Source organism: Athene noctua, chromosome 10 (genome assembly GCF_965140245.1).
Source record: "Athene noctua chromosome 10, bAthNoc1.hap1.1, whole genome shotgun sequence".
Lineage (NCBI taxonomy): Eukaryota > Metazoa > Chordata > Aves > Strigiformes > Strigidae > Athene > Athene noctua.
The window spans coordinates 7,596,475-7,616,422 of NC_134046.1; the positions used below are offsets into that span (position 1 = coordinate 7,596,475).

The 19,948-nt window shown below is 37.2% G+C and overlaps 1 protein-coding gene across 1 annotated transcript in view; it reads right to left on the reverse strand.

The window, feature by feature from the left end:
• SUCLG2 (succinate-CoA ligase GDP-forming subunit beta) overlaps nucleotides 1–19,948 on the reverse strand; it is a 139,710-nt gene that overhangs the window by 100,443 nt on the left and 19,319 nt on the right. Inside the window, exon 2 of the mRNA XM_074914568.1 lies at nucleotides 11,868–12,009. Within this exon, the coding sequence (XP_074770669.1) occupies nucleotides 11,868–12,009 (142 nt within the window). The remainder of the gene's footprint in view (nucleotides 1–11,867; nucleotides 12,010–19,948) is intronic.

Consider the following 19,948-nt stretch of genomic DNA (forward strand, 5'->3'; position numbering starts at 1 on the left):
CTGTGGGATAGGGTAGAGTATACCACATATAGGTAAAAACTGTCAACTTCAGATTTTTCTTAATAAAACAAAAATCACTTAAAATAAGAGCATAACTAACTTCTGGAACTTCTGGAACATGATTCTCACTAAATGTTTTTTGTCGTGACATTCTCAAGGGTTAGACCCTCATTTAAAATATACTGTGATGCAGGGAGTCAGATAATATCTCCCAATTGAATCCAGCAGGGCTACAAAGACACATTTCATATTCATAAGTGTGGTGAAATATTTTACTTTTCTTAAACTGCAAATATTTGAAGAAATGTAGATAAACATATTTTAAATTCACAGCACTTTCTCAAACATGAAGTAGCAGATTAACAAAATGTCAGAACATCCTCAGCTTCAAAAACTGCTCTACCATTTTAGGTAGAGATTATCTACCAAAAAAAAAAATAAAAAAATCACAGCCTCTTATGATTATACTTCTCAACTGCTGATTTATTCAGAATATCAGCTTGTAAATTGCTCCCAACTTTAAAGATAAAACAAGCTCTTGCAAGTCATACTAACCTCTGTAAAATACCAGTCAAGATTATTTCATAGACTGGAGGAGGCTGAGGGAAGAGGGGAAGGGAATCACAGTATGGAGGCTGTATACTGTGTGTTCTCTGAGCTTCATATAAGTTGAAAGGCCAGCTGTGAGAGAAGATTTCTGGCTTGGTACAAACCCATGTGCTTTTATAGCAAACGTACAACCTAATATCCTCACACATCAATCACAGCCCATCCTAAACCACCACCTATTCCATGAAGACAAAAGGTATAACAAATTTAACAGAAACAATTGACAGATTAAAAAAATGCAACTTCCCCAACTGAATTATATACGGAAAGTGGTTATCTAACAATAGTACCTTCCTGCTGCACCCTGCGTCACCTGGAGATCAGGGAAATTACAACAGTATCAAAGTAGGGCAATATCCAGAACTATTGTTTTAAACACTCAACAAAAAAAGTGCTAAAAGATGGAGCAATAATTCTGAATTCAGTTAAAGATAAGCATCTAAGTAAGAGCTGATTTTTGAGTGTAAGTTTAACTATTAATTTGAAGGAACGTATCAGTACTCAAAACCTCACTGTAAAGTTTCTCAGTTTTACTCTCTAAAAATCTAGCCCAGTTCTCCCTGCTCTTTACGGTGCCAGTTATCTGAGGCCCAACTACAAAATGAAAGATCTCTCCATACATCTAGGAGCAATGAGGGGGTAACCAGAGCTAACGTCATATTTGCCCCCTTTGCAGATGAAACCGTAGCCTCAAATAAAATCCGTTTCAAGGATAAAAATATTCTTTGTATGGAGGAGGGAAGAGATTATATATTTCTTTGAAGAAATTACCACTGCTGATCACATGAAAGAATTTTGCTAGTAAGGACCAAACACACGCTAAAAAAGAGGCTAATTGTAAACTATCCTTGTCTCTAGACTGCTATCTTCCACTCTTAGATTTTATACTAATTAAATTGAACATGATTTTGCTACTAGTACTGACATGAAAAAGTTTAAAGTAAAAACCCCAGACCCCATATTTTATGGACATAAGTGTCAATTATGTATCTGACATCCTTACGCCAGGGATTACATAATGAGACTGATCACACAGAAAATGCAGCATGACATAGTGCAGACCATCAATCTCAGCAGCTTTGTCACCTCATTTTGAGTTTCTAATAAACACTATTTCAAAATTAATAATTAAAACATGTCTCCTGCTGAGGGTTTATACCACGTAAAGAAAAGAAGGGTGATTCTTCTGATCAATACAGCCACAAGAATGAGGCCCAGGAAGGAAAAACTAGACTGCCAGCTGACAATCTGGTCTTTTCCATCATAAGTTAAACCCTTTATTTTTGCAGTATTTGTTACCAAAACTATCAACACATAGATTTCTTTCAAATACATACATACATATACATACATCAGGCTTCACAGAAAGTAAGAGAAGTATTCTCACGTTGAAGTGACACATGGCATCTGGACAATAACCAATATTTTATACCTGGTCCCATATAGTTTGTTAAAATACAAGTGCCAACTAAATGACTGTTCAAACAAGCTGGTCGTTCTTTCAACAGTGCTGTAGTTTATACCAAATGAAAATTTTTTTATTCAGTTCTGCTTTGAAACACATGCAGTCAGTGACGGCAGAATCCTAAACAAACATCATCACTCATTCATCTTCCATCAGGAATGGGCATTCCCAGAAGGGGATACACTGTGGCATTCAGATAAAAGCAGCAGCTATAAGTACAGGTGATTTGAAAAAAAAACCATTACTATTTAGTGTCACAGATAGATTTTTTACAACAGGATTTTAAAAATTAAAAGCAAAGCAAACGCTTTACCACATACATTCCAACATGAGCCAGAGTAACAAACAAGGAAAAACAAAAGAAATTTGGTTTCAGTAATTGGCCCTCAAATATTTAGAAGCAGATGGGCATCTAGAGAGTGTAGAAGGTGTGATTTCTCTCCTTTACACAGCTGCTAGTACTGCAGAGAAAACAATGTTGTTTGGTGTTTCATACCTTATACATAAAGTGTCTAATGGTTCCGATTTTATGCATAAAAAAATGAAAATTTCATGCAGCTGCTTCTCAATTATGCATCTGGTTATTGTTTTGCAGCTGCAAAACTACCTTGAAGAACTATAAAATATGGTGTGACAAGTCTGGAATACCAGCAGTCATCTTGTACCTTTCTTGTGAAATTTTCCATTTTTTTACCACCTGTTAAAAAATCTGAATCGAGAGCTATGGGTTCTGTCACCTCCTTCTTTGATAAACAAAAATCCACTAATATATTTAACAGAACTGGAATTTGTAAATGACCGCTTTCTATGGCACACATTAAATATAAAACTCAGTATCCCATTTCTAGAGTATTTTTTACTTTGTTGTTACTTCCAAGTAGCTATTTTCGTAATTTGATCAGAAATCCAACACAGAGAACAATAAGTCAGCACAACATTAGTGTCAAACATCTGAAATGAGATTTTGATTTGTTAGCCCCCTAGCCATTATTCATATTACTATAAATCTATCGAATATGAAGACATTCAGTGACAAAGAATGGTTATAAAATACCCAACTACTGTAAGCAGTCTCAAGCTTGCATTTACTGACTCACACTCAGCATGTAATTTTCTAACAAAGGCAACAGATAAGGAAAAGAAAACACAGATTTGTTTTTCATAACAGTGAATTTGAAATTAACTGTTTCTGTAATTCCTCAGGAGATGGAGGGTCCTTCTAAGAATTCCCATATCTAAAATATTAAAAAAGCAACAAGTTGTAATTTAACTTGAAATGGAAAGGTTCAACTTGAAACAACACAATACCCAGGGGTAAGCTTTGACAAATCTTTTATTAATTTTGTTTAAAAAAGAATAAAACTCAAAATCACAGTTAGGGAAGCTGGAAATTTTCTGGCATGCAGGATGCAACACATGTGGCCATTACCAACAAATGTGTGTGCTGTTAGGCAGCTGCCTGTTTTTCACACAGGTGCCAAGGAGTTATGCAGAAAAACACTGCTAAGCTGAAGAGGGGGAATGAGGCACACAGTAAAGCTCAGCCAGAGACCCCTTGCAGGGTTTACCAACAATAATGCTCTGCTTAAATACTGCTGCGCTTAAAATTTTGCCACTTCTCAGCAGCCTCCATGAAATAAAGTTCCTTAGCATGAAACACAGAGAAAGGAGGGAAGGAAGGGAGAGGGAGAACAAGCAGGAATTACAAGATTCAAATCCAACCAAACAAAACGTATACGCGAGGAGGAGAAAGCAATAGTATTTTAGGGCTCACGTCCGGGGAGAAAGGTCCTGCAACACAACAGTGCAAACAGCCATTGTATATGAAATCCTTAAACAGAAACCCTAGTTCCACCTTATTTGTGCCTTTGTGTGGTTTACCTTCCAGGACAGATTAAGTTAAAGCACCCAAAAGCAATCTGAGTGCAAATGAAGAACCTCCATAAAAAGAGCTACTATGGAATAGGTACTATACTCCAGCTTTGCACTACAGCTATATCACAGCAAATTTGCCATGACTTTATAACAAAATCCTTAGTAAAGCAGGTTTCAGTGAAGACAGCCCTTTCACACCCTTCCTAACTCCTCTGATTTTCCACGACTGTTTTTTTCATCCAGTAAATGGGATAAAGAAATTGCGTCACCAACGTATTATTAAGCCCCCCACAAAAAAATACTTTAAATAACTGCAACAAACATTGCCTCCATAACTTTTACTCTAATTTATTATCTTCATCAGTTTCAGACAAAAATTAGATTTTTAAAATTGTTGGCACGACAATTAAATTTGTAAATTTTTTCCAAAAATAAAACCAAAGTGGACAAATATAGAAAAAATATTATTTGAACAGTTAGCAATCATTATTTGTTTGCTGATCATGCACAGAAACATTAATTTCTGACCGCTATGTTGAGTAAATGGTGGTCTAAGCAAAGCACTTTAGCAAGAGGGAAGAAAAAACAACAAAAGAATGCACACAAACATACAGTGGCTTTTAGCAGTATACAACTGCTAAATATTTAAGTAGGGTAAGATACAACTAACTGTTTAGCACAAAAAAGGAAGAGGCTTTTCTCAACCAGAATTCATAAGCATTGGGAAGAAACGAGAGAAAATGGATACAGTAAGGGAGGGGGCTCAAAGAAACAATAGGAAATTGAACAAAGGACAGAAACAGGCTAAAACCACAGACAATGGCAAATTTTGTGAAGCTTTCAAATGGATGCATTCAAGAGGTGCCTATGAAGACTGGGAGTAACAGATTATTAACAGATATTTCTTATTATTGAGAAGTTGCAGGAAAATGCAGAATCCCTTTAAGTCTTAGATTTCACCACTCAGACAAGGCAAAATCCATTAACTGAAAACCTGCTAAACGGAACTGAGAATTACTCATGCTCAGTAATGCTGAATGTGGTCCAAAGGCAGCTCATCCACTGCTAGTTTTCTATTAAATTTAAAAGGTTGTTTTCCAAATACTTACCCATTTGAGAATAGAATCGTATTAGTCAATAACTTATAGCATTATTTTGCCTGAAAGGATAGTTTCAGAAAGCCATAATTTAAGTATAAGGAACCTTAATAAAAGCTGTCAGAGAAAATAAGAGGACTTATGGGAGAGCTGTTCCTTAACAGCGAGCAAGTTCTTTGTGTACAGCTCCATGGAATGCTATTTCAGCAACGTGTGATTTTTCAACATATGCAGAGAAGCATAATACAAGGTGCTCTAAAAAATAACTAGTTATAACCACCAAGTACATAGGGTTTTTTGAGAAATAACTCATTATGCACAGGTGAAAAATTATTACTACACAGTGAACCATACAGTGGAAAGAAATACGGAAATCACAGAAAGGCTGAAGAAGGCAATTCCTCTCCTACCTATCCTGATGGAGAGAAGAAAGGGAATTAAATCATGTAAGCAAAGCACATGATAACAGTAAAAAGAATCAGCTAAGTAGACAACAAACTCAAAGATTGAGGAGTAAATTTATTTAAATACAACTTTAACAACAGAGGGCTGGACTGTATAGGGTACTTACAGAAAAGCTCTTCCTGGTGTAATAAAAAAAGAAGGTAAATTCATGTTTCTATTATCCTTGGAAATGTGAGGTTCAAGGATCTTTTTCATTTTTCCTAACATAAAAGCACAGATTAAATGCAGACAGCATTATCACCAACAACTTCTTCATATTCTATACAAAAAGGACATTACCAAAGTAAAGATCAATTTTTGATCCCTTCTAAACATAAATTGCTTTCAAGTGGTTTCCCCAACTTGTATTGGAGAGATGAACTTTCAGAAAAGGGATCTAAACATCTAAAAATGCAGTCTTCCATCTAAATTAAATATAGCCAAGGGGGAAAAAACAGTAGGCTTAGATAGGAAGGAGACTGGTAATCACATGACTGAGAACTCTTTCAATATTCTAAAAAAATAGTGAATAATAGGTGACAGGTAAATGAACTCATGGAAAGAGGCTTCAATAAACCTCTTCTGTTCTTTATAAAATACATGTTTACCTCTCCAGCCTGATATAAAAAGCATGCCTTCAGTCCAAAGCCGAATTTTATGAGTTCCCTCATGCATAAGGCAATAGAAATAGGACATGCAGAGACTATATTTTGTTATACATTTTTTTAAAGAAGAGTGAATAAAAGCCTTGCACTCAATTCAATCGCATTTCTCTGTGATAGAGTGTGAACACTGCACCTGACTGATTCCTAAACGTAATGAAACACTCTAAGTGGCAACGGGCAGCACTCTATTGCTTTTGTTAAAAATCAGAAAAAGCAACGCATGCCAAGCTTCCAGCATCCATTTAGGATTGTCAGCATTTTCAACCACCTCTGTAAGTTCTCTACTGATTCAAAGAGCCAATTGACAGTACACAGTAACACCCTCCAGCAGAATTATAATCCCTCTCAGCTTTGTCCACCTACTAGTTTAAAATGATGGTTCCCTTAATAACTTCTCCATCAGGCAAAACATAAAGAACAGTGCAGGAGCTGAAGCAGACTTAAGGGCCTCTAGTGGAGAAGGCGAGAGAAAATGATGGACCCTGAAATGATGCACAGTGCATCTGCCCACTACGAGCAATGGAAATGTGCACTGCCTGATAGCGTGGGTATACATATGCATATATAAAAATTTTTTCCTTATACCAGCACTATAGAACAAGGAAAAGAAATAGCAAGAAAGGAAATGCCTTCTCTGGCTAAACAAGACCTCAACGTACCACTGCACTGGGTGAGAATCAGGTCACAATACTTGTGAGTTAATGCAGGAATCGTTAGATGATGTTACGTTTCAGGCAAAAACTCAGCTCCAAAATATTTCTCTTTGTTCTGTTAAATAGCTGCACTAGAACTGTAAAGTGTTTACAGGTTGTGTTTCTTCAGATGGCAGATCAAGCAATGCCATGCTGTCAGAGCAAAACAGCCCAATGTCTTTTTCTTTCCTCTTGAAAACCTAGGAATTTTAACATGAAACACAAAACCGTTTGTGACTGCATTTCTTGGTATTCTGTAAATACCATCTTCTCTACAAGAGTTACACCTCAAAATTGCTTAGCACGTAGAAGGCAATGAATTCCTTGAGGCCTAATTCTGTATTCCTTATTGTGTACAAGTTCTTTTGAAGTCAGTATTAGTGATGTCATTTTAATTTTCCTCACATCTGCCATTCTTATCTTAGAAGAAAAAAAACCCCAATCCTTTAATTCCATTAAAAATTCCTTGTAGACTGCCTTTTGTGCTGTTGGTAAGTTTTGAAAATCTTTGAGAAAATTAACATTCTGTGTATTCAGTGTACATATTAATAAAAATAGAGAGCGCAACAGAGGAAATGAGCAAACTATAACAAATCTGCTGATTCTGGATAAAGGCAAACCCTTTCAAGAACACACGCATTAACACCTTCCTGACAAGTGAAGACAGCAGCAAAAGTGATCTAATCCTATCTCTTCCCATTGCATCAACAGGAAATCCAGCAATAGCAAAACTGATGGCCACAGGCACTGCAGCAGTAGACAGCTCTGTCAAGCATGTAGTAGTTGGTGAAATTGTGAAATTAATTAGTGAATACCAGACTTTGTAAAGACTTCCATGTCAGGAATTTCTATCCCTTTAACTGCACCCCTTTATCACACACACAGACCCATGTGAGTGATGTAATGCTGTAAGATTATCAAGGAAAATTGTTTCTCCTGCATTCATGATGACAGGTTGATAGAAAGAACCTCCTTTCACAAGAAAAATACTGAACCTTTGACTTTGAAATTTTGATAACTTTATTCTATTTTTATCTCAAAAATATGTTGGCAAGCATCCTTTCTTGTTTGTAGAAGCTAAAGTTAAGGACAGCTGCAATGTGGTATACAGTATCTAAACCACCAGATTTTTGAGCAGGACTTGGCAGGGGTGACTGGCCTTTACTTTCACCATCTTTTGCTGCAGAATGCCTGCCTATCAAAAACATCCCTAAGCCACCTCCATTTGTTATTTTATTTTGTAATATTTTGTGCCTCCTGTAGGTTGAAGTTTTTTGTTTTGCCCATAACTTTGAACTTTATGTGGTTGCATATTTAGAAGATGGCAGCCCTTATCAAATTGTGCAGATAAACCTGAGTGACAGGGATACCACTAGTCTGAAGGATCACAAATATGATGAAATCTTGGAACAACAATGACGATGGTAGCAAAACTTGTGTTCTTGATGCTTAGTTTTCAAAGTGCATGTTAGAAGTACAACATCAGACTATCAGAATGATTACGAGGATGTTGTTAATTATTTAGGGGATCAATGGAGCGTCAATCATTTCAACATGAAATGGCTTCTACACTATAAACCACAATTCTTTAACGACCAGTAATGCAGCAGAGTTGAATGCAATCACATGAACTTGAGAAAGGTACCGGTGACTTGTAATTTTTGAAGTGTTAACAAGCCAACCCAGCTAAAATACATACAACTTACCCAATAAAGTTTGATTAGCAAGTAATTTTTGGTTTTAGATTTTACTTTTGATTATTTAAATTTCAACACAGTTGTTTAGACCCAATATTTCTGTGATTTACAAAGTAAGGAAGACACAGAGGTTATTTAAAATAAATCTGGCATCATAAAACAGAAGAGGTTCACTGCCCTTAATAGAGTAATTTATTTCTCCAAATAGTAATAGAGATCGAGAATAGTGATAGTTATTGGATAGACCAATCCATTTATGAGTTCAATCATGAAAAGGAGAGTTTAAGTGCTGTAAGATTTGTGAAAAACCTGCCACAACCTCAGTTAGCATTTCATTTTCTCAGACATACAGTCATGAGGAAACCCTCCCATTTTATGAGCTTCTTGCTTTGTGTCAGCATTTTTCATTTCGCACTGTCAAATGACCATAGCAGCTGCATTTAAAGTTTTTGTTTCAAATATACTGGTTGTCATTATAAGATTTTGATTACTGAAAAATGTATTACCTTAATAAGGTTATAGAGATTTAGAAAGCCATTATGCTAATCCTATTCAGCTACTTGAGGTCTGATGAGATCTTTGATATGAATAAGTTGTATTAATTTATTTTCCAGTGTGCAAAGCTGAAATGCATTTAACTAAGTGGCTTGTGCATTATGTAAAGCATAAAACAAAAAACCTTCCTGTTACTACACAATTAGACTATAACAATGTCTGGCCTCTGGCAATTTTAACAGTTTTTTTCTTTTTAAAATATATTAATATTAGCAAAAATTAAATGAAAAGAGGAAAGAAAACTATGCAAACTACTATTAACTTTAAGGAGTAGAAAACTTCTTTCAGAGTTAGAACCAGGTGACAAACATACTTCAACACATTTCCTTTTGAGATAAAAGGTATTAAATAAAAGCAATTCTGACCCACGTTATCATCTTATGTTCACCCCACCTAAAATGAGGATGTTGTCAGAGAGCAAAAATTAAGTTCCAGAAGCAGGGATTTCTCTCCCAGCCACTCTCAAGTCCTTTTGTGATGCTAGGTAACTCAACTCACCTTTTATTTACTCTCCATATGGACACACATACATCTGAACAAATATACATGTATATAATTATCTCATAATTATTTTGTTTCTTCATAGAATCACAGAATTATCTAGGTTGGAAAAGACCTTGAAGATCATCTAGTCTAACCATTAACCTAACAACAACACCTAACAACCCCTTCTGGAAAGAAATGCTTCCTAATATCCAGTCTAAACCTTCCCTGGCGCAACTTGAGGCCATTTCCTCTTGTCCTATCACTTTTTCCTTCATTAAAGAGACTCATCCCCAGCTCTCTGCACCCTCCTTTCAGGTAGCTGTAGAGGGTGATGAGGTCTCCCCTCAGCCTCCTCTTCTCCAGACTAAACACCCCCAGTTCCCTCAGCCGTTCCCCAGCAGACCTGTGCTCCAGACCCTGCACCAGCTCTGTTGCCCTTCTCTGGACAAGCTCAAGTAATTCAATGGCCTTTTCGTAGTGAGGGGCCCAAAACTGAACCCAATAGTTGAGGGGCGGCCTCACCAGTGCCGAGTACAGGTGTTAAGATCCCTTCCCTGTCCCTGCTGGCCACGCTAGTGCTGGTACAAGCCAGGATGCCACTGGCCTTCTTGGTCCCCTGGGCACACTGCTGGCTCCTGTTCAGCCGGCTGTCAATCACCCCCCCAGGTCCCTCTCTGACTGGCAGCTCTCCAGCCACTCCTCCCCAAGCCTGTAGCGCTGCTGGAGGTTGTTGTGGCCCAAGGGCAGCCCCCGGCATTTGCCCTTATGGAAACTCCCCCAGTTGGGCTCAGCCCATGGCTCCAGCCTGTCCAGGTCTCTCTGCAGAGCCTCCCTACCCTCGAGCACATCAACACTCCCACCCAACTGGGTGTCATCTGCAAACTGACTGAGGGTGCACTCGATCCCCTCGTCTGGATCATCAATAAAGATGTTAAACAGGAGTGGCCCCAAAACCGAGCCCTGGGAGACACCACTCGTGACCGGCCACCAACTGATTTAACTCCATTTACCACAACTCTTTGGCCCAGCCATCCAGTCAGATTTCTACACAGCAAAGCGTGTGCCCATCCAAGCCATTAGCAACCAGTTTCACCAGGAGAATGGTGTGGGAAACGGTGTCAAAGGCCTTACTAAAGTCAAGGCAGACAATATCCACAGTCTTTCCCTCATCCAATAAGCAGGTCGCCCTGTTGTAGGTCAAGCAGGACCTGCCTCTCATAAACCCACGCTGACTGGGCCTGATCATCTGGTTGTCCCGCCATATGCTGTGTAACGGTACTCAAGATGAGCTGCTCCATCAGTTTCCCGGGCACTGATGTCAAGCTGACAGGCTTGTAATTTCCTGGATCATCCTTCTGACCCTTCTTATAGATGGGCATCGCCACACCCTGTTGGCCCATTCTGTTGTTGCCCCACACCCTCCTGACACGCCACACCCTGTTTGCCCACCCTGTTGCTGCGCTCCTGGTCGCTCGCACTCCCTGGGGGCTGCTCTTGTACGTGAGGGTCATTGGGCGTCATCACTCCAGGCTCTGCCCACCCTGAGTCCCTGCTGCCCTCCTTCCCAGCTCACTCTTCCCGCTCAGGGGGGAGGCAGCTTGAGGCTCTCCCTCTTCCCCAGGTTTCTGCCTTCTCGGCTTGCGGTTTTGCTGCGGGGTTTTTGATGCTTACAGAAGGGTCCCACGCCACCATCCTCCTCTTTAGAGCCCTTCTCCTCATCAACAGAATGACAGAACAGTTGAGGTTGCAAGAACTTCTGGAGATCATCTAGTCCTACCCACCAGCTCAAAGCAGGGTCAGCTAAAGCTGACTGTGTGCGATTGGGTTCTGAATATCTTTTAAAATGGAGAGTCCACAACCTTTTTCTTCCTTTGCTTTTTAATAGAGCAAATTTTTGTCTGAAAACAACTTTTCACACAAGTTCATTTACTTCAGTTCCTTAAATTATATGAAGTATACAACAACAAATAATTTTCCTCAGCAAACATTCATGATGTTATTCTGAACTCTGAATTACTCAAAATTACATAAATCATATTAATTAAAGATTTCATGTTACATGCTGCATACAAAACATTTTAGAAAAAAAGGTTCTAAACAAACGTTACTGTTATAAACTGTTGTTCACATATGAAATTAGGCATATACTTGTGGTCTAGATAATGTATCAAACCTTTTTAATAAACACCAATTTGAAGATTGTGTACAACTTATTACAAAGCAATTTATTTTCCAGATTGCCAGCTGGTGAAGCAGGTTCCTCCCATTACCAGTCAACTTACTTAGTCTCTGAGCAGCCTCCAGGGCATCATTTGCAGAATCAGCTACGAAGAATCTCTGAACTGTAACCCCATGGTCTGCCATTATTTTTTTGCTTTGGTACTCCTGCAGGTTCAGCCATCGTCTAGGGGTTAATTGAACAGCCTAGAAAAACGAGAGGGGAAAATAACATAACGCTCATTAAGAACAGTTCATGAGACAGCCAACTGAGCTCTTCTGCCTTATGGTCATCTCAAGCCAGCAGTTAAACAACACTGTTTCAGAGAAAAGGTAAAATATGTATTGATTTACTTAAGTGCCTTTTCTTAACATTTGTGCATCCAAAGTATTCTGAAAGCTACAGATATTTTTTAAAAGCTACATAAGGCTCCTGGGTGATCTTGGCTAGACAAAATGTCTTGCATTTAATATCAACACAGATTGGCAAACTTAGCTTGAACTACAAAGTCTATTTGTGTTTTTATGTTATCCGGTGCTATAAAAATATTAACAGACTGTTACCTTAGAGCAAATTCATTGTTTCATATTAAATATCCTTATTTACACTAAATTTTATATAATTCTTCCCTATAAAATTATTTCTACTGATTCTATGTATTTATTGCAGCATATCTGAGAAAAACAACTGACATAGAATTAGCTTAATCTTGTAGGAAACTATATACTAACATACGTATTTTCAGTGGTCTCTTATCTATGCTTAGCTGGTTGCACTTCTAAGCACATTTTCTCGAGGACACTAGCACAACCATGTCAGCCATGCAATGCCAACAACAGAGAAGAATTTACCTTCCATTCTCAACAAAACAGTTTAGATGCTTGTGTGTGCATGCAATATATATATATATATATATATATAAATAAAATGGACACAAAGATATGGCAACTTTACACACATATACGAACATAAAGACCTCACATTTACTTGTCTTGGTGGTAAACATTGAGTATAGACACTATAAAAGCCACAGGATCATAACAGAATGATTTTAAGAAAGGACACATTCTCCATATAGGATCAACTGTTACAGACAAAAGCAATAATTAAGGAGCTGTCACTGACTCCTGGCAACAGTATAATGGCAAAGGTGGAGCTGACTCCTGGCAATGGTATAATCCCATTTTGTGCCAGCAAAAGATGCTCTTCCCACATGGAGAGACAAACTGTTGTCCTGCTGGCAGACAGCCCACAATCAATTCTTGGTTTCTCCTGAAGTAGGAGCACAGTATGCAAGCTAGCACTATATGTTTAGATGTGTTAGACAGGGAGGATTATTTACTATACTAATACTTTGATCTCTAACAGCATGATAAAAAAATATTATCCTAATGCAACTTTATACTGAAAACAAAAATCTCCATGATAAAATCTTTCAATAATGCATACTCTTTTCATAATACTAGAGTTTTAAATGCTGTGTTATATCAAAAGCAAATCTCTGTTTCTATTTGCTTTGAAACACAGCACAAAAGATTGATGCCTAAAGAAAATATAAACCCCATCTTTTAGAGTATATAACCACATGTTTTCTGTAAAAGTGACTCCCACAGAATTTAAACTGTTACAAATAGCTCAGGATGGCACATTTTGAATTCTTTTAACCATAATCTGGTTAACATACTTTTGAAGAATAAAATGACATATTGTCAGTATGCTCTATGGCTATCTCTAATTGTAAGCATCACACAGGCACCTCAGTGTGTTTTATGTTCTTCCATGTTATTCACAGACAGTATGTTATTACATTTAGGCAATGACTTCAAATGGAGGGTCAAAATTTAAAGTCACTAGCAAAATTGTTCACATTTAATTCATTTTCCTATTGTAAGTTCTCTGCTAGGCTCTACCAGCAATTACTTCATTATCATTTCCACAGAGATTAATATTAGGAGTCAAGAGGGACCCTGAAAGTCAGTTCTAGCCTCATATAAAGAAAAGCCAGAAAATTTCAACCAAAACCTGATGCCACATGCCCTCAGGCTCTATCAAGCTACAGAGAGCTTTTAGCGTGACTGAAGAAAATACCAGTTTTATCCCTGGCAATCATTAACTCTGTTTTCCACTGTTTCTCAAAAGACTACCTTATAATAATTACAATAATGATGGCTTGAGAATGCATATAATCCATACATACACACACACTGAAGAGAATCATCACCTGAATGTGCACAGGCAGCCAGGAGCCCACTAACATGTTATGTGACCACTACTGTAAGACTAAAATACATTTCCAAAACTCCCCCATTTCAGCTGTAAGCAGTAGCAATAGAAAGAGCATCCCAACTGCCGCCAGAAGTCGACCGCATTTGCGGAGGGAAGGAGGCAAAGGAGAAAAAATCCAATACTCATCTCCATCTAACTTGCTTTCAGCTGTTCTGCTCTAGTTAAAACCTCTATCTGATGTGCACACTCCCCCCTCAAGGCCTGGAGCTACAGCAGGAGAACATCTACAAAGACATTTCTCAATCCATTTCTCTTGAGCAACAAGGAATTTTCCAATCTGACTTTCAGGGTTCAGAAAAATAAACTCACACCCTGAGTTAAAGTGTATTGACTTATACCAAAATAAACAAAACCATCAATTCTAATTTAAATCTGAAAGGAAGAAACCTTGATTTAAACAATCAATTATACTCAAATCCCGTACTTGTACTTTCCAGAAGAAAGGTTAATTCTCCTTAGCTGGAAGTTGATTTGAAACAAAGGATAAGTCTTTGCTAAGTTTGACAGCACTTTTTGCTCATCTGCTATATATTTACAGATCTTATAGATACAGTTCTTTATTTCTGTGTTATGTAATCTTGTATTTGCTAGGATCCAAAAGATCTTTGAGACCCATGTCAAGCTAATCTTGGATAGAATTAAATAAATACAGAACAATTTTGAAGTTGCTGTACTAAATGAGAAGCTGAGTTTGAAGTTTTACTAAGGATTTCTCTTATATATAAAAGTAGGTTTACTTATCATTTATCTTTTATGCTTGTGTTTTTATTTACAACTAATTGGTTTATATAAAGATTTCTACAGCTCAGTAATACAGCTGATAAAACTTTGGTCACTGTGTCATTTAAGAACAAGTCTGAACCAACAGCTTTTATTCATCATTTAGAACAGCAAATCAGTTTCGTATGTATGTATTACTAAACTGATCTAAATCAAATAAATAAAAAGGAAAATATTCAAACTATCTTATCCTGGGGCAGACTTTTGTGGCTGTTGCTTGATGAAAGTCTCAACACAACTTGTTTCCAAATTTTCTGTTCAGGTAGGAATTAAGTAGTTAAGGAATTCGCAATGCAGAACAGTGTGTCAATTGACATCTCCACTGTTAGTTCAAAGCAGCAAGGCTTAAGTAACAAAATCTCTTAAGGACTCTCTTAAATAATATGGACTGCAAAGGGTCACCACCTAATAAAGGCCACGAGTGATAACTCACAGCACATGTCAGATACAGAACAGAGGGTCATCTCCTGTACCACCCATCTGGTGTGCCTCACTCCAACGTTAACTCAGCTCCAGCCTAGTTAATCAATAAAGCAAGCCTAACAGCTCCACCGGGAACCTGCAATGAGCTCTGTTCCCAACCACACCCTTGGCATGTTACAAAAGCTTTTACTATATGTCAGGTTTACAACTTGAAAATATAACTCAAAATGTTCCAGAGAGATGCTCCAAATCATTGCCGAGATGTTAAAAATCATTATTACATATACATACAGCGCATATATACATAAGCATATGGACATAGGTCTGTTCTCTTATAAAACTGACACAATTAATATAGAAATTATAGGAATATTTCCTTCGCAAATCATGAATCAGACAGGTCTGAGTAACACAGAAAGGAAACAAGAGAATAATTCATTTGAAAGAACTATCAAAGCAGTCCTAAGGGTGACAAAACAAAGATCTGGCCAAGAACAGTTGGCACAGAAAAGGGAAGCCTACAGACTTAAGGTTAGTAAGCATGTGCTGGTTTTTTTTTTTCCTCTCCTGTATTATATGATTCTAAGAGAGACCATCTTACTGAGTGCCAACTGAAGACCTTCAATCAAGACTTTCCACAAATGACAAACTCCTGGTTGTGAATTAACTCCTCAATAAAATGAATTAGTACAGCCTACCATGGTATAGAGGAGTACAATATATTTAAGAAACCAACTGTGACAAAGTCTGTATTAGAAGCTCTGAAGAGCAAGGAACATGAAAAACCTGCTTTAAAGCACTTGCAGTATACACACCATATGTCTTAAGAAAAGCAGGCAAAATAAAGCAGTTACAAGAGATGAAATAAAGCAAAAGCTTTGAATCTGCAAAGATGACTACTCTTTCAAGATCATCTTGAAAAATCCAAACAGTTGCAAACATATGTGTTTTAGGCTTAAGGCACAAGAAAAGTGACCATGAGATGTTAGAAATGTGAGTAAACAGATGATTCCCTGAACTAATTCCCAGCTCAAAGATGTTTTAGTTGCGATAAATATGTATCTGAACTAACTAAATGGGACAGCAATAAAAAGAAATAATTAGTACAAGAATCTTGAAAAATCTTTGCCAGATGACATTCCTAACCCTCCCAAATACATTTACACCAAGCATTCACAAGGATTTGAGATAGGCTTCAAATAGCCTAAGTTTCTTGGGCATCATAAATTTCCATTCATCCTACAGATAAATATTGTACACCTGAGACTGACCAGAATGGTGCTGCTGCACAAAGGTACGGCTTTAAGGCAGCCTAAACAAAAGTCTACAAAGTTTTGAAAGCAAACTATTTCCCATACCTAATGTTCCATAGGCAGTCATATTCCAGCCCCTCCCCCTGAAACTTATTAGGGGAACACTTTAACACGGCACAGAATACAACTCCAGCGTCACACATCTTTGTATATTTATTTTCCCATTCTGCAGCTCTGCTCTTGTCAACAATTTAATTGCTCCCAGCAGCATTAAACAGCACTGCTAGATTCACCCATGTGGTCCTGTCGCTCACCAAAGACAGACTGAGGAATTAGGTTGTAAATTACCATCAGAAAAATAATTACAATCTGATGGGAGGGAGGAGGGAGGGGGGGAAGCAAGTAAAAGGGCAACTAAAGCACAGGAAAGCTGAGGCTGCCTTCAGAACTTCTGTTCATTATTGATTCTCACCACCTTCTATTCCTAGCTTACTCCTTGCCTGAATACTTTTACCTCTTTTCCCCACATACTAGTCAGAAAACCATACTAGAAAACACCATACATCTCTCAGATCTTTCCATGCAGCTTTGTCTATGGTTGAAACACAGTGTGTTCCAACAGTTTAAGATATATCTGTGTTTCATCTGTTTCTTTACTGCAAGGTTGCACTGGAGTACAAGGAGTACATTCTGTCATGCCAGCCTGTGAAGAGAGACTGGAAATAGTACACAGACTTTAGTAAAACCTGACTCTCTATGTGACATCTCATGTTTCATCTTCGTAAGATGACAGGCAAGAACTAGAAAATTTTCCATTGGTGGCATTTTTCTGTTATCCTTAAGACATTTCTTCTATCAACAAAAGAAGTTTTAAAACATCTTACTAAACTTACACACATTCTCATTATGGTAAATACACCTCAACCTTGAATATTAACTTCTGCCAAGATCTGAAAAGCCCAAAGAAAGACTGAAGGTTTAAAGACATCTTTCTAAAGCTTTTTTTAGTGGTATTATACTTCTTAGCATGTTAGCTAGTTTCGATAACAAAGAAAAACTTAAAATCACTCCAGTGAGCCTAAATGAAAATCCAGACAATATGTTTTCATGGAATAGCGTAAAGAAAAACTCAAACTAAAGGATTTAGTATTTTGAAAGCAAGATCTTATTAAAAGGCTAAAATAAATAACATTCATGGCTCTGCTGAAGACTTCCAGCAGACCTTATATTACTACAAGGAAAAAACAGCTTTCATATGAGCTCTTTATATGTTGTGTATTGATATACATACTGTAGATGAAGAGTAGCTCTTATTTGAGATTCAGATATGCCAGGTAAGTTGAAAGGTTTTTTTTTTTATTTTAAATCACAAATAAGCTTTAAGAATAAATCAGTTCATAAAACTAAGAAAAACATCACAAGTAGCAGATATCCGTGTTTTTATATAATTATGGAAAATAATAAAGTTTTAAGGAGGAATTAAATTCTTCCTAATAAGATATTTCTTAAGATTAATTTTCTAACATAAGTGCTTATCAAAGAGATTAATATACTTAAATAGGACTCTATTACAACTGATTATGTTTCCTTAGAGCCTTACAACAACATCAAAAATCCCCAAACTCAAGTAAGTGGAGCAAAAGGCCTCAACTGAACATTAACATGAAGTGAGATGAAGGCAGAATTATCTAATCAAGTACAAGTTTCGCACTGGATTCTCTCCTGCTGGCTAGAATAATTTGGCATATTCCAAAAGCACAAAAAATTCATATGATTGGGGTTTACCTCTAATCTTCCGTCCCCTCTCCACCCCCTAAACATTCTGTTACCAGTCAGAATCACACTAATATGGACCAAAGGTCTATAGAGAGGAGAGGATTTCAGAAAAGTAGTTAGCAGTAGTTACATGTGTTATTCTCAGCAAGACTTGTGTTCAGAGTTACTTCTTTATATACCGAGGTACCATGTTTGGTCCAATTACATTTGTAGAGCATCATTACAATGAGTGGCATACTCATCAAGAAATCAAACATCTCTTCTTGACCATCTTAACAAGGCCAGATGTTGCATAACTATCAGTGGTTTATTGACTACTGCTAGAGAAGAAAATTGATTGTTCACATAACCTACATAATCTCTTATTTCCCACCTTTTTTGTTCCTTTGTTTTTATATAAAATGCTAATAGCTCTGAATGAATAACGTATTTGGAGAGTAGCTGCATTAGATTCTTCCACTACTCAGTTCGCCAGTTCTTGAACTGTCCCATGGCAACAACAACAACAAAAAATTCACATTATTTGAATAACATGGGCTAAATAATAATAATATAATTTAGCAGGAGTAGAACCAAAAGTACATTTTATAGCAGGAATCAACTTCAATGTACATAAAAAAAGATTTAGAAAACACTGCAACTTCTTTGTCCTTTTATATATAATGCAGCATTAACTATTCTGACGTGCAATGTCTTTCTGATGACCCAGGAGGTATCTTTTGACTGCTTGCTTTTGAAAAAAGAAAACACAGACACATAAAAACAGGATAAACTCTCTTAAGGTATTCACCAAGAAGTTTGCAAATTGCATGTTAACTACCTTGGCAAAACTCTGCTCAGAAATAAATGTTCCACATAACCACAAAACAAAAGCAGCATCAGTAAATGCAAACTTCATCAAACTAGACTGCTGATTATTTCTTATCTGAACCTATATGCTCAGTATTAGCTCAGTATAATATTTTTTTCACTCTTTGGCCTCCCTGATAAAACCACTAAGGTTGACTCCAAGACTAATGAATTCCCATAAATACTGCCATACATCATGTATGCAGAAGGTACCAAATAGCGTCACACTGGAGCAGGTAAGATAAGCAGACAAGATAAGCAGAAAAATGTTAATAAACAAACAAGCAGAAAACACCATGATGACATGCACACATGTAAAAAATCGGTGGCTTTTTGAAGCCTAATCAGCTCGTAGCAGAGACTTACCAGTAGCTGCACCAGTACAACTGAAGCTTACTATAGTAACACTTTAAGCCTGCAATATTACCAACTGTTAGAACTTTGCAGCTACCCTTCAACTCAGTAAGTTACTACTACAAGATAGCATTTTTCCGAAAAGCAAACTAAAAGTAAAATAGTTTTTTAAAATAGCAACAAACGCTGGAGAACAGCATTTTCAGGCAGACCCCACTCCCTAGCTGTAGAATTCTTAAGCACCACGTATTTTATTTTAAACGTGAATGAATTTTTTAACTCTCTTCTGTAACAAGTGTATGAAGTGTCAAAAAGAAGAACTGAAAGGTCAAGTCTGACAAAAAAACTAAACAGAGAAATTATAAACTCTATTAAAACCAAGACCTTTCAGTCTTCAGAAAATTATTTTCAAAAAAATTTTGTG